Source organism: Theropithecus gelada, chromosome 6, assembly GCF_003255815.1.
Source record: "Theropithecus gelada isolate Dixy chromosome 6, Tgel_1.0, whole genome shotgun sequence".
In the NCBI taxonomy this organism is placed as follows: Eukaryota; Metazoa; Chordata; class Mammalia; order Primates; family Cercopithecidae; genus Theropithecus; species Theropithecus gelada.
In genome coordinates this window covers 172595851-172611697 of record NC_037673.1, presented here as the reverse complement: position 1 = coordinate 172611697, position 15847 = coordinate 172595851, and the positions used below count along the sequence as shown (strand labels likewise).

The 15847-nt window shown below is 51.4% G+C and overlaps 1 protein-coding gene across 1 annotated transcript; it reads right to left on the bottom strand.

The window, feature by feature from the left end:
* Window positions 1-1289: 1289 nt before the first annotated feature.
* On the bottom strand, window positions 1290-9086 carry ARL10 (ADP ribosylation factor like GTPase 10). Its single transcript, XM_025388112.1, has 4 exons — window positions 8814-9086; window positions 7992-8193; window positions 5683-5858; window positions 1290-3076 (listed from the first exon to the last, which is right to left on the bottom strand). The coding sequence occupies exons 1-4, from the start codon at window positions 8994-8996 to the stop codon at window positions 2903-2905; spliced, it is 735 nt and encodes a 244-aa protein (XP_025243897.1). The 5' UTR covers window positions 8997-9086; the 3' UTR covers window positions 1290-2902.
* Between the last annotated feature and the right edge of the window lie 6761 nt (window positions 9087-15847).

The window sequence follows — 15847 nt, the reverse complement described above, 5'->3', positions numbered from 1 at the left end:
TAAGGTTTTCTAATCTTTATCTTTCCTTTAGTGGGTATCCCAATCACCATGACTTTTGTTCCCAAGCTAACTAAAAAATCAAAAACTTTAAAATTAAGTGACTTCATAGTGAACTATGTTTTTAATTGCCGTTATACCCTGAACAGGCTATGAGCCACAGGGCTTGAATGCTGTTGAACTATTTTTTATCGTTGCGACTGTGACCTTGGGTTGTTTGATTCCGATCAGTTTGGTTTGTAGAGACTCATATTTAGGAATGCATTCCAGTTTCTTGGTATTATGCCCCTGATAGCCATCCTAAGGTCCTCACTGATGTGTTGTAGTCGTAAATCCACCAGTGCAGTCATCCTTTGTATCTCAAATGGTCTCATTACGGTTAGAGGAACAAAAACCTGAAGACATAAAGAATCCTCTGATTTAACATTGTAAACTGTGAGTTCCATAATGAGGTCAAATAGTGACAAGGTAGTGTCAGTGCCTGGGATTTTGGTCAGTCTCTCAAAATTAAGGGACTGAGCAAAATGGGGGACATTGTGAAGCTGAATTAAGTCTGGCCTAAAGCTGCCTCTGTACACAGTGAATTATAACTTAAAGTGTAAACAACTCATCATCTAACCTAAAAGTATGTTCTTCTAACATGTAGCTGAATTTTAGCCAATCACAGCAGCCAAACCTTCAGTCAATCATCAGCTGAAGGCTGCTAAAACATGTTCAAATAAGACAAATACCAGACTGCAGCCAATCAGGCAATCTGAGTTATTTTCGTTTTTCTGGCCATAAATGTAGCCTACACACACTGTGGGGCTGAGCATTCTGAACTGCTTTTGGTGCTAAGTACTACCCAGTTCATGAATCTTTTTTCTGCTCGAAACCAGAACATAGTTTTTAAACTCTGTTAAAGTTGTCTAAGGTTTTTTTTGTTAACACCTTCAAGCACTGAAGAACAAGGAGTTCATAGAACAAAGGAGAAAAGTCTCTTACCCTTCCAATGACAAAATGAAAAGCTGCCAGCAAAGTTTCAAAGGCTACTCTAAAACCCAAGTCCTTCCTTACAATTTTACATAGGAGCACATAAACGACTTCTTACTGCAGAAAGTGAACCAGCACTTTAAAGAACAGTGATTTTTTACATGGCGCTCAAGGGCACAGCAGCCACTACTCCAAAGATCGCACTCGCTTCTGGACTTCAGAATTTCCCACCCTCCTTGCAGCCTGTTGAACTGTTTTTATCACAGTTCCTCTTCTTGCACTGGTCACAGTGTGGAACTGAGGCATGCTGGGTAAATGTCAAATGAAATGAAGGCACACAATCTCTATTCTCAACTAGACAGCAAATTGAGGTGCACAGCTCCTCTTAAAAAAAAAAAAATCCCTTTGTGGTTGTTGATTTAGTGGTCCCTAACAGACAACAGGCTCCTCTTTGCCTGTACTAACAATAAATGTCAGTACAGAGCCAGTCCTTACACTGGGCTGATCGCCAAGCACTGGAGAACCGTGGAGTGTGCACTGACGAGAACTCCAGAAACTCAGTCCAACTCGCCTTTCACTGGGGAAAAATTGGGCCCGGAAAGGCTGAGTGATGTACCCAAGGCCACCCCGTTGGCTGGTCTGCTATTCCTGTCCTTAGGATCACATAATACAATTTTTTTCCATCTTTTTACGTAGATTCACATAAGGGAAATCCTCTCCCAGAGCCATTTCTTATCTACCCAGAAGGCATTTGCACCCTTTCAACATCCTGGGCCAAGTGGTGGAGTTTCAGTTCACGTGAATCCATGTAAAGTACTATGACATCGAAGACAGCCTCAAAGCCTGGTGGGAGGAGGAACCTACAGCGTTGTCTCCATTGACATCTGTATGTTATCTCATTGTCAGTCATGATTCCAGCTATTTTCCTAAGTTCCAAATTTTCTATCACTATCATCTGGGGTTTTGATAACAGCACCTAGAAACAGAGCCTAGAACTCTGGCCTGTTCCTCTTATAAATTAATTAATAAACTGCAGTTCTGAGGTCAACACCTAGCTCCAGTTGACTGTCGTCCCAGGGACACAGGCTCCTTCCTTCCCCTGACTTATGTAAACATGGGCATTGGCACAGTTAGTACAAGAGCAGCAGCTTGTCTCCAGATTAGAGGGAAAAAACCCAGCCTTCACTTTTTCTGTTTGGTGGGTGAATATGTTATTCTGTAGTCAAAAGAGGCTGGCAGGCCAGGCCTGGGCTCAGGGAAAAGCAGGGAGGTCTTCAGAAAGCTCCTTGCTAGGATTGCCAGGTTCATCCTAGCACTTCGTACTCCCATGGCTGGGAAAGGCATCTCCGAATTGGGAAACCACCTCCCTTTAAAAATAATGGCCCTGGGGCCAGAGAGGCAGAGATTGCACAAGGCCACAAGTCACTCAGGTGGAGCTGGGGCTGTACAATGCAGGACTGGGAACAAAGGCTTGCTGTGTTACCACTCAGAAGCTGCCCACGTGAGAAAGGCATGACGTCACCAGGAGGGAACAGTCTAGACTGGGAGAGACCTTGAGGCTCTAGGAGCATTTCTGACACCTGCACTGGTTCCTCAGCTACCGGGACCCGCAGCAGAGGACTGAGCCCACTGAGCATCTCACTGTACAGGTAAGAGAAGGGAAAGCTGGATCCACAGTCCAGCCTGGAATGAGCTAGACACTATCCTCCCCACCCTCTGTCTCACCCACCTCCCTGCTCCGGCTTCACGGCCACCTCACCAGGAGAGCTTCTGCATGGTTCTCGGCCTTGCCCAGGCCCTGCTCTTGAGAGGGAAAGGAGGGCAGAAGAGAAATGCTGCCTTGTGGCTCTTGCCCCAGGCCCAGTCTGGCAATGAAGCAGCAGCAGTACAACTGTGGTCTTGACAGGCAGGTGGCGAGCAGGAGAGCTCCAGCCTAGGAGAGAAGCTCCAAGAGCAGTTTCCAGATGTGAACAGTGCCAGGCTCTTCGAAGCTGGGTCCTGCAGGGGCAATGCTGGCTGCCAAGAGGAAAACCTCCCGCTGGTGATCGAGAGCCTGTAGGCCCAGCTCCCGCTGCAGCTCCACCATACTCATGGCCTCACTCAGGTCCTGGGTGAGACAGAGAAGTCAGAACACAGCTGGCAGCATTTCGTAACACACTCACACCCTTGTCATTCATGAAATACACTGTTCTTAGGCTATCCCTGGGAATATCAGGCCCCAAGTTCCCAGAAGTAGCCTCTGGACCCCTTGATCTACCTCAATACTCTCTCCCTCACCCTGGGCTCACCTTTGTACCAACCTCTTTTCATTGCATCATTAGCCACTGTGGTAAGAAACAGAGCACTTTCTTTTTTTGTTTTGAGACGGAGTTTTGCTCTGTCACCCAGGCCGGACTGCAGTGGCGCGATCTTGGCTCACTGCAACTTCTACCTCTTGTGGTGGAATCCTGAAGCGATTCTCCTGCTTCAGCCTCCCCAGTAGCTGGGGCTACAGGTGTGAGCCACCATGCCTGGCTAATTTTTGTATTTTTAGTAGAGACAGGGTTTCGCCATGTTGGCCAGGCTGGCCTCGAACTCCTGACCTTAGGTGATCCACCCGCCTCAGCCTCCCAAAGTGCTGGGATTACAGGCGTGAGCCACCACGCCCAGCCAGAAACAGAGCACTTTCTATGTGTCAAGCATTGTAGACAGGCCCTTATATACCTAGCTTAATTTTCACAGTCCACACTTAATTGATGAGAAAATTAGCGCAGGGAGCTGAAATCATTGAGCTAAGGTAACAGTGATAAGTGGCAGAGCCAGGTTCCAACTCAGGTTGGTTTGACAACCAAGTTTCTTAAACTCAGTCATGGAGAGATGATACAGTAGGGTCACTCCCAGACAAGACCTCTAGAAACTAGCTGGAGGAAAACAAGAGACCACTACACAGCATGGCTGGCAATGGACACTGTAATTCCAACCTGGCCCAAGACTGAAATGATTCTTCCTGGAGCAATTCAGAGACTGCTGGGACCTTAGATGTTGTCTCCTACAGGTTCAACACTGCTATAAATTAGTTTATAAATAGAATATGATGTGATTCCTGGTCCAAACTGGGGCAGTGTAAGGCTCAGAGCAGGCACTATTAATAGTCATATATGGGGACTGTCTTGGACAGAAAAGGACATACAGTCACCCTATTTAGAAATAATTGTCAAATGTTTCCTAATAGGTTGGGGAATCTGAGGTCAAAGACATACAGCCTCTCTCCACATCAAGTTGGAAATGGGTCCCACAGCTCTCAGAGGCACCTGAGTTTAGGCCACAGGAAATATGATCAGACTCTGTACTCTGGCAGTTTCACCTGATATTGTGACCCAAGGTCTGTGATACTGAGGGTTCCTGGGCCCAAGGCGACTCTCTGGCACCCATGAGAGGTGCAGCATACTGGTTTAGAGGAAGAACTTTGAAGAATATCTGAGTTCAGGTTGGCTTTGCCACATACCAGCTGTAACTCCAGGTATTTAGTGCTGGCAGCAGGGCCCATCACGGGGTTTCTGGAGGGCTGAAGTGAGGTCATGATTGTCAGGTGCTTACCACATGCATGGCACACTGTAAGCACACAATAAATGTTAGCTATTATTATTTAACCTCTTCTACCTCTCATCAGTTACCAGCTTCAGCTCTCTGATCTAGAGCGAGAATTTGCAAGGGAATAGCAGAGTGGAAAAGGTACAGCTTTAGAGTTAGACGTTCTCAATTCCACTATTCTTTTTTTTTTTTGAGATAGGGTCTCACTGCATCACCCAGGCTGGAGTGTGATCACAGCTCACTGCAGCCTCGACCTCCCGGGTTCAAGTAATCTTTCTGCCTCAGCCTCCAAAGTAGCTGGGACTATAGGCAGGCACCACCACATCCAGTTAATTTTTTGCATTTTTTTGTAGAGACAGAGTTTCACCATGTTACCCAGGCTGGTCTCGAACTCCTGGAAACAAACGATCCACATTCCTCGGCCTCAAAATGTTGGGGGTAGAGGTTTCAGCCACCACGCCTGGACCAATTCTATTACTCTCAAGATGTACAGCCTTGGAAAGATTACAAAACGTCTCTCATCTATAAAATGGAATAGCATTCTATACTTTATAGGCTGAACAGAAGCATAAGAAGAAATGTTATTCAAAACCATACCGGAGGCCAGACACAGTGGCTCACGCCTATAGTTCCAACACTTTGGGAAGCTGAGGTGGGCGCATCACTTGAGGTCAGGAGTTCAAGACCAGCCTGGCCAACATGGCAAAACTCTGCCTCTACTAAAAATACAAAAATTGGCTGGGTGTGGTGGCACATGTCTGTAATCCCAGCTACTCAGAATGCTGAGGCACATTCTGAGGTGGAGGTGGAGGTTGCAGTGAGCCGAGATCACACCACTGCATTCCAGCCTGGGCAACAGAACAAGACTCTGCCTCAAAACAAAAACAAAAACAAAACACCATGCCTGGCATGTAGGAGGCACTTAATAATTATTTTTCTCATCTCTCCAGGGTGCGAGATGATAGGGAGGCAAAGAGGAAGGAAGACAGAAGCAGGGATCAGGACAGGGCACAGGTAGAAGAGGTACGGGCAGCATCTCAGCCACCCTCTCTAGGCCATGGGCCCAGGCAGCGCTCCTTGCCCCTGCCCAAGCATCTCTAAGTGGACATCCCCTGGACTGCGCTGCCCTCCCACAGCCCTCACCTGCTTGTTGGCCACCACCACGACAGGCAGGTCAGGGTCCTTGTCCAGCAGCTTGTGCAGCTCCTGTCGGGCCCAGGGCAGTCGCAGTCGGTCAGCTGAGTCCACCACAAACACCAGCACATCCACCTCATTCACAAACTCCTTCCAGTAGAAGCGCAGGTTCTGGCTGCCACCAACTGAGGAGAGGCCAGGGGCCAGCTCAGAGCGTCCAGGGCCCTGGCTCACTGCCCACAGCTCCCACCCCATCCTACTCCTAGCTTGGTGAGCTTCCACCGGCCAGGGGCAAGGGAAAGATGGCAGTTTCCGCAGCTACTCAGACGGGATTCAGCTCTAGCTCTGACAGGTGGGTCTCCTGGGGCAAGTCCCTAGCTTTAAACACCAGTCTCCTCCCTGAACTTTCCTAACAGGGTGCAGTAAAACCCACAGGTACCATGTGCAAGGTACCTTTCACAGGACTGACACATAGGTGCTCAGTAAATGGGACTCTTCAGCTCTCTCCCCTGGGCTGTCTTGCTTTGCCTCTTGCTAATTCTTAGCTTTCTCCGACAGGTTCGAAACTGTCAGTGATGGCTGTGATAGGAGCCAGGAGTCCTATTGTCTAGAAAACTCAGGACCCCCTGCCCTGCCTATATACAACCATTCTCCATTCAGTTTCCCCATCCCCTTCTTTTCCCTTGGAAATGTCATACTCCATCCTACGAACACATGGTTGCCAACACAGTCCCCCAGCCTGGGTCACCTTTCTGTTCCTCTGTGCTCCTCTGCACTAGTCCCATTGGTCACCCCGCACCCTAGTGTTTCTGGCTATGCTTCTGACACTTGTGGATTCTAAGCTGTGAGAGTCAGAGCCACTTACCTCTGGATCCCCACAAAGCCCTCAGCACAATGCCCGGCACATAGCAGGCACTCAACAAGTATTTACTGAGTGCTTGCTAGGTGCCAAGCACTGATCTGGGTGCTGGGGATACAGAGGTGAGCAAGGCAGGCAGGGGCCCTGCACCAAGGAGCTCCCTCCCTAACTGGGAAGCACATGGCAGTGACATCAACACATTTCAGAAAGGAAAGAAATAAAACAGAAAAAAGGGAAAGTGGCTGAGGTGGAACAGGGGTTGGCCCTGGATTGAGTGGTCTGGGTAGGTCTCATCAAGGAAGCGGCATGTGAGCTGAGTGTGGGATGGTGAGAAGGAGCCAGCCACGGGAAGAGGCAGAGGAAAGCATTCCAGACAGAGGGGAGAGCAAGCTGGAAGTGTCTGCAAAACAGAAAGAAGGCTGGGGTGCTGAGGCACTGCAAGAAGGAGAAACATGGCTGTGAGGCTAGCTGGGACGGGCCACATAGGGCCAAAGACACAGTGAGGGGGTAGGGAGATGCAAGAGTGACATGACCTGACATGGGCTTTCTGCAGCTGACACTAGGGACAGAAGGGGAAGCAGGAAGACCAAAGAGGAGGCTGTGGTGCTGAGAGGAAAGATGATACTAGTTTGGGCCAGACAGGCAATGGTGGAGGAGGGTGTGCCACTGCTCACTGCACTCCAGCCTGGGCAACAGAGACCCTGTCTCAAAAAAAAAAAAAGACTAGAAAGGTCGGGCGCGTTGGCTCACGCCTGCAGTCCCAGCACTTTGGGAGGTCGAAGGGGGCGGATCACTTAAGGTCAGGAGTTCAAGACTAGCCTGACTAATATGGTGAAACCCCGTCTCCTCTAAAAATACAAAAATTAGCCGGGCGTGGTGGCGGGCGCCTGTAATCCCAGCTGCTCGGGAGGCTGAGGCTGGAGAATCGCTTGAATCCGGGAGGCAGAAGTTGCAGTGAGCCGAGACTGCACCATTGCCCTCCAGCCTGGGTGTCACAGTGAGACTCTATCTCAAAAAAAAAAAAAAAAAAAAAAAACAACACTTGAAAGGTGGGTGACCTTGGATTCATGCTACTACTGCTGGAACTCATTTTTCTCTGGAGATAATTACGGTAGTGACTGATTCTAGTTTTATGCAGTTGTTTAGGGGATTTTTCTTAAGCAATGCCTGTCAAGTGCTTGGCATATGAACCCTTAGCTGTTAGTATCTCTGTGTTAGGCCTGTCGACTTTGGTAGGGGTGATGGGGCAGGCGGTGCAACTGGAGAGGCCCCATCACGAAGGGCCCTAAATGTCAGAGCACAGAGCGTGGACTGAATCCTGTGCCCCAGAGAGGGGTGGGAAGGATTCGTACACGGGAATGTGCTGCTTAGACATGCATTTTGGAAGCCCCCTTCCCTGCGAGAATCCAGGACAGGTCCAGTAGAGGAGACGGGGAGATGGGGTAGGGTGTCCGCTCACTTTCCAGCAGGTCCACCTCAAAGTCCTTGGTGGGCAGACGCACGGAGTTGAAGCCCCAGGTGGGGATGTGGCCTTCCAGCGGTGGCTTCCCCGACAGCACGCGCAGGAACGTGCTCTTGCCCGCGCCATCCAGCCCCAACACCAGCACCTCGCGCTGTTCCAGCTCCTCCAGCGCCGGCTCCTCGTCCTCCTCGTCTTCGGGCTGCGGGGAAGCGGAGATAAGGCTGCGGCTGGCGGCCTCCCGGTGGACCTTTCCCAAGGGAAGACCAAGGCACCAGAGGGCTCAGGCCCGCCCTCCACCCGTCCTGGGACAGGCAGGCATGGTCTGGATGAGTGGGACGAACGCTGCCTTTGGAGTCCTGAGTTCCAAACGCTTGGCGAACTCCTCACGCTCGCGCGCCCTGCTTCCTCCACCGGACTCGGAGTCCCAGCCGCAGACGGGAGAGGACGGGGTTTCTCCCGACATCTCCCGGGGCGGGGGGCACTGCGCAGGCGCCGGAGGGGCGCGAGCCGACCCAGCTGGGGCCCAGGATACTCCCGAGCCGCGCCCTCCAAACTCCGGCCCACGCTGGAACGCCCGAGCCCCACGGCGTGCAGCGACGGCGCGGCTCTACGGCGCGGTATACACCCAAACACGCCCACCTGTTCCTCGGTTCCCGGGCTCTGACCGGCCACCCGCGCGGGGCCTCCGCTGCGGCTGCCAAGCCCTCGACCCCCCGAGCTCCCGGCGCCAGCAGGGCCGTGGTCACAGCCCTTGGCCACATGCGCGGAGTCGCAGCCCCAGCTTGCCCGCCCTTTCGCGAACCTAGGCCCGGCACTCACGTCCCACTCGTCCCACTCGGGGAGGCGGGCGGCTTCCGCGCCCCACCAGGCCTCGCCGCGGTCCCAGCGCCGCTCCCGGCCGCGGCCGAAGTAGGTCTTCCAGAGGATGAAGAGCACCGAGCCCAGAACCGCCGCGGCGCCGCCCAGCGCCAGCACCAAGGGGCCCAGCGGCCGCGGCGCCATCGGGCTGGGCGAGGGGCGCAAGTGCGGGCTGCACAGGCCGAGCCCGCTCGCCCGCCGAAGATGGCCCCGCTGCGACTGCCGCGGCCGCGCCCACCCACCCAGCCCCAGTCCGGCACTACAAGCCCCACAATGCACCGCCGCTGTCACGGCTGGCCGCCCGGGACCCGGCGGCGCGGGTTGGGGGCGCTGGCAGGCGCGCAGGGACCTCCGCTCCCCCTGCCAGGTGCGGGGTGTGGGGATGAGAGGCTGTGCCTGGGGAGGACTGGAGACGGCGGTGCCTGCTGGCAACCACCAGGGGTTAGCTCATGGCTTTTCTCGGTTACCCCTTACAACGATACCACGCAAAAGGGAAAACCGAGGCCCAGGAGTTAAGTAACCCGCCCAACGCCGCATCGTAGTGCTTCGGTGTGGCCTGCGTTCAAACCCAAGCGATCTGTCTCCTGGTCATCCCTCAAGACCTCGGGAGGAAATTGAAGCAAGACGCCGGAGATCACACGGCTATGGGGTGGCAGAGGCAGGAATAGTGAAGGGGTGGCCTGCACCTCCACACCTGTGGGTGTTTCTCGTTAGGTGGAACCAGAGACTTGAGAAAAGAAATAAGACACAGAGACAAAGTATAGTGAAAGAAAACCAGGGCCCCAGGGGATCGACGCTCAGTTTACAGAGGACCCAGGCCGGCACTGGTCTCTGAGTTCCCTTAGTATTTATAGATAATTATCTTTACCATCTTAAAGATAAGGGAGTGGCAGGACAATAGGATCGTTTTTAGGGAGGAAATCAGCAGTAAGACATAAGAACAAGGATCTCTGTGACATGAATAAGTTTAAAGGAAAATCCTGTGCCTTGAGATAAACCTTTTAGCGGCATTGTTTCATCCTATCACATGGGGATAAACCTTGGACAATACCTAGCTTTTCTAGGAACAAAGACACACCCTGCACCCCCAAAATCCATTAAACCTTGAGTTACCACAGCACATGTCTCGCAAGGACAAGGTTGGGGGTAGGGTCACAGATTAACAGCATCTCAAATACAGAACAAAATGGAGTCTCTTATGTCTACTTCTTTCTATATAGACACAGTAACAGGCTGATCTCTTTCTTTTCCCCACAAATAGAACCCAGGTCCCTGGCTCCCCGCCACCTCTAGCCTTCTTTCGCTGCCTCCTGGACCCAGCTGTCTTGGGGTCCTGGTGAGGCTGAATTAAGCAGTGTCAGAAGTTCAGAATGTTTAGAGCTGACTGCCTTGTTCTAGGTCCCCCCAGTGGCTGCCAAGGCTTCTACGTGGGTAGCACGAGGAGGAAGAACAGGAGAAACGACCTGAGTACAGCAGTTGGGTTATTTTGGCTCTCCGAAGGGGTGACACCATGTAGGGTATGTAATGCCTAGACTGTTTGTTCCTTAAAGAAGACCACCAGAGTCCAGAGTCAAAGCCAAGCGGCAAGGATCTTTACTACAAGTTCGAACTTGGTCCTTCCTTTACACAGTACACAAGAGGGCCCTGAACAATGCGAGCGTTTGCTTTTTATAGCCCGAAAGTTGCAGGGGAACAAAGAAATTCTTTTGGCTCCCGCGCTTTCAGTAACCTTGAACGGCTGTCTCCTTATCGGAGACTTTCCAGGTGGTGTTTATACTGGGCTCAGGGAGTTTGAGAGATATATGGTGGTGGGATGGGAGGATGGGATGTGTCTGTGCTAGGCTCAGGGAGTTTTGAGCCCGGGGCTGAGGAATGTGCCTAGCTCCTTTCATTCCCCTCTTCTTTTCAGGTATCTTTAGAGCTAATCTTGGGTCTTATAAGTCTGATTCTGTTTCAGCGTTTACAGGTTGGTATTGGGCTCTGAGGACCATGAGTTGTACGGTGTTAAATCTTTCTTTAACAAATTGTAAAATTCTGTTAACAACACAAGGTCCTACCGTAAGCAGAAATAGTAGACTTAGCAGGGGTCCAAGGAAGGGGGCTAACAGAGAAAACATAGAGGAATTCCACTATTGGTCTGCAGCTGAAGCAAACTGCCGTGTTTTTACTTCAGTGCTTAACTTGTGTAACTGTTGGACCCGGTCCTCTACAAGTCCTGATTCATATATGTAGAAACAACAGTCTTCTTTTAGAAATATACACGTACCACCTTTGCAGTGAGTAGGTCTAGGGCTCTCCGGTTCTGCAAGGTTACCTGAGTTAGGGACGTGAGCTGCCGCTGAAGGGAGGCAAGGGACTCAGCCGACTCCTCCATAGCAACGGCAAATTGTTGGTACAACTTGTTACTTTCTATGAGGGTGTGACCTAGGGCTCCCCCCGCCAGTCCGGCCACAATGAAGGATGCGGTGAGGGAGATTCCTGCAATGAGGGGGAGAAATATGGCTCGTGCAGGTCTTGGTCTAGGGTCTGGGTGAATAACAGCACTAGTCCAGTTACCGGTATATCTTAGGAACTCACCAGTAGTTAGTAGAGTCAACTGGGGAACTAATGTGACAGGGAGACACAGTAGGTTATTAACAGAAGGACTAGGTAGGTTCTTAGATAAGGTTCCATTACACCAGAAGAATATGCCTGATGGAGCCTTTAAGGTGATATTAGGGGGCGTTGTAGTGATGCTGCAGAGGCTGGAATTGGTTTCTGAGAAACAGTAGGGAAACTTTTCCTGACTGGGGTTTAGGTATAGGGGCACGTTCAGGATAGGAGTATACGAGAGGTTTCGGAGGTTGTTAGCTTGGGCAAAGGTAGAGGATCCTCATGACAGAGGGACAGCGGTTAGCGGTGGACGCCTTAGAGTGGCACACAGAAAGCAGCCAGACAGGCTGTGAAGTCCTGTAAGGTTAGCAAGTTCTAGTCCTTCCTGTAATAACTTTAACCAGGAGAAAGGACGTAAGTCTTGTGTTAGTCTGTTTTCTTGTCGTTGGATATTCCCGTGGACTAGGGGCAGTACTTGTACTAGGCCTCGCCACAGATAGAGGTGACTGCTAGGCCATGTGGAGGAGGGGGAGTAGTATACAGCCCTATGTTGAGGCGTGGTCCAGCGGGAGTTCCAGGGGTGTCTAACTATCCATGTATATGAAAAGTCTCCATCCTGTCTACGATGGAAGGGCCACTTAGGGTCTAACTGTTTTTTCTCTCCTCAATAACGGGGTCTATGGATGTTACAATAGTTATAAGGACAGCCGGCATTTTGGTGCCACCAATAGTGTTTACAATTATATTTAGTCTGATCAAACTTAAAGTATATTGTTGCTGTCATAGGTTTGGCTATTTGGAAACCAGTAAAATTTAGTAGAATTGGGCTGTTGCACCCTGAGGAAGGGCAATCAGCACTGGCCAATAATTTTCCGGGCCTATGAGGTTGCCCAGGGTGGGTTTGGTTTTCATAAAGCCAGAATCTCCAGACAAAGGGATTATGAGCTGGTTTTGTGATTTCTCCAGCGGCCACTAGGGCGACTAACGTTAGGGTTAGACTACCTAACTGCATGTTTGCAGTGAGCTATGCTGCCTGCGCAGGGTGAGTTTTAAGGGGTTGTTCTTAGCTCTGTCCACAGTCCACGCGTCTGGTGCTTCAGCCGCCGCCGTGATTGGTCCTAGAAGATCGGAGGTTGGGTCCACTGGCTTGACGTGGGTGTAGTGGATCCACGATGCGATGCCTTTTACCTTCAGGGCGGTGGGTGTGGTTAAGAGTACCTGGAGTGGTCCTTTCCACCTGGGTTCTAGGGTCTCTTGTCAGTGTCGCTTGACTAGGACCCAGTCTCCCGGCTGGTACAGATGGGGTGTCGGCGGGGGACCGGTCTCATATAGTTCTTTCAGCTTGGGCCAGATTTCTTGATGAATTTTCTGCAAGGCTTGTAGGGAAAATAAGAGTTCAGAGACATTTTCTGTTTCAGACTTGAGCAGATTATCTTTTAGGCTGGGAACTAAGGGTGAGGGTCTGCCATACATAATTTTATAAGGGGTAAGGCCCAGTCTATAAGGGGTATTACGGGCCCGGAACAGAGTGTAGGGGAGAAGGACCACCTAATTAGCACCAGTCTCCATAGCTAATTTAGTTAAGGTCTCCTTTAAGGTCCGATTCATTCTCTCTACCTGTCCTGAACTCTGGGGCCTGTAAGCGCAATGTTGTTTCTAATTTGCCCTAAGGATGGAAGCCAAATCCTGACTTACTTTAGCGACGAAGGCCGGCCTATTATCTGACCTTATCTGGACGGGGAAGCCATACCTGGGGAGGATATCTTCCAGGATTTTCTTTGCTACAACCTGAGCAGTTTCCTTTTTGGTGGGGAATGTTTCAGTCCACCCTGAAAAAGTATCTGCAAAGACAAGTAAGTACCGATACCTGTATTTTCCTGGCTTTGTCTCAGTAAAATCTATTTCTCAGTAGATACCGGGCCTGGTTCCCCTGAGCCTTGTTCCCGTTGTAGCCTGGGATTGGGGGTAGGCATTGTTAAGCTGGCAGACTTTGCAACTTGTCACGATGTTGCTGGCCATCTCGGCTGTACGTCTGAATTTGAGCTTAGAGCGTCTGATCAGGTCTATCATCCGCCGAGCACCCAGGTGGGTGGTTCGGTGGATGTGTTTTAACACTTGTTGTCCTAATTTTTCTGGTAGGATGGTTTGGTCATTAGTATCAATCTACCACCTATTCTGGATCTGTTTCAGGGGAAGTTTGTCAGTTTACTGGAGATCTTGTTCTGAATAATCAGGGAAATATGGCAAGTCCTGGGGGCCTGGGTCAGGGAGCTGGAGTGCAGGGAGTTGGCTGGGAGCCTTCACCATCTTTCTTGCAGTTTGATCCGCCAGAAAGTTGCCTTGAGCAGTTGGAGTAGTTAGTTTCTGATGCCCTGAGCAATGCACAATGGCTAACTTTTCTGGCCTCCATAGGGCTGTTAGCAGGGCTAGGATTTCTTGCTTGTTTTTTTTTATTTCTTTTCCTTTAGCCGTCAGTAACCCCCGCTCCCTGTAAATGGCCCCATGTATATGCGCTGTTGCAAAAGCATATCGGCTGTCTGTATATACCGTCAGCTTTTTCCCTGCCCTTAAGGTAAGAGCTTGGGTGGGCGTTATCAGTTCGGCCTTCTGGGCCGATGTCCCCGGGGGCAGGGGTTCCGCCCAGATTACCTTAGTCTCTGAAGTCACTGCCGCTCCAGCGTACCTCTGGCCCTGATTCATGAAGCTGCTCCTATCAGTGAACCAGACGAGGTCGGCGTCAGGAAGTGGGCGGTCCTGCAGGTCTTCTCGAACTCCGTGCAACTGAGTTAGTATCTCGGTGCAGTCGTGGAGTGGGGCGTCCAGGTCCGGGTTGGGCAGCAGCGAGGCAGTCTCTTACCCAGTGGCTAGCCTCCTTGCAGTAGGCACATTGGTCTTTTCTCAGATTATTATGCCTGGGGGGGCCGCCTAGGTTGGGTGTACTCTGGCTGTAGATGTTTTTTTCTGTACTACTGCTGCCAGGACCTTGGTTCAGTGGCCTTAAATTGCCTTTCCTCTGGAGTATCTCTGTTATTATAAACCCACTGGGCTATCTGAAGGAGGTCCTGAATCCGCTTTTCTTCCGAGTCTTTTAATTTTTGGAGTTTTTTAATATTTGGGGCTGCCTGATTTACGAAAGACATTACAACAGCCGCCTGAATTCCTGGAGTCTCTGGATCTATGGGGGTGTACTGTCTAAGAGCTTCCATTAATCTTTCTAAGTAGGTGGTTGGGCTCTCTGTCTTTCCTTATAGAATAGAATATACTTTGGCCAAATTAGTGGGCTTGCGAGCAGCTGCCCAGAGACCTGCCATTAGAGTCTGGCGATAAAGGTGTCGCCGTCCTTTACCTTCTGCCGTGTTGTAGTCCTACGCCGGCCTGCTCAGAGGAAAGGTCGTGTTTATGAGGTCGGGGTTGGCAGTCAGTTGACCGTCGTCCCCCGGGACCAGCTTTCTAGCTTCTACCTGTATTCTCTCTCGCTCTTCCGTGGTAAACAAGATTCGGAGGAGCTGCTGATAATCATCCCAAGTGGGCTAGTGGGTTAACATGACACTATCCAGTAAAGCCAGTAAATCTTTGGGGTTGTCTGAAAACCGAGTACTCTGAGTCTTCCAGTTATACAGATCACTGGTGGAGAATGGCCAGTACTGGAGCCTGGGGATTCCTGTGTCATCTGGGGGTCCTATTTCCCGGAGGGGTAAAGCCACCGTGGAGTCAGGCGGCTGGGGGGGGGCTAGTCCGCGAAGTGCGCCCTCGCATCCACCCCGCCGGCCCTTCAAAGTTACTTTCCTTTTTAGCGGGCCCGTGAGTGCCGGCCGCCTCCCCTCCGCCTGCTCCCTCCCTCTATCCTTCTCTCTAATCTTTCTGTTTCTGTCCAAATCCTTGATTGACAGACTCACAGGGTCTCTTTAAGTCTCTATCTCATTCGCGTGCGCTCTCTCTCTCTCTGTCATACCGTGTCCTTTCTCCTTCACACTCAGTCTCTTTCTCTTTCTGTCTCTCTCTCTGACTCTCCACGTCTGCCGTTTCCTCCCCTTTCTCTTTCCGATTTCCCTTCTCACTTTCTCTCTTATGGTCTCTCTCTCACTCATTTTCTCCCTCTCCCCAGTCTCACTTTCTATGTCTCTTCCTGTAAAGGAATGTGGGTTAGAATCCCTGTAAAGGAAATCCGCGCTGGAAGCCGGGAGCCTGGGGACCGGGGCCGGGAGGCACGCGCGGCGCCGGAAGCCGGGAGCCCGGGGACCGGGGCCGGGAGGCGCGTGCGGTGCCGGAAGCCGGGAGCGCGCGCACCCGGGGACCGGGGCCGGGAGCGCTCGCGGCGCCGGAAGCCGGGCGCCCGGGAACCGGGGTCAGATTCAGACCGCAAGCGCGCACCCGGGAACCGGGGTCAGACTCAGACCGCAAGC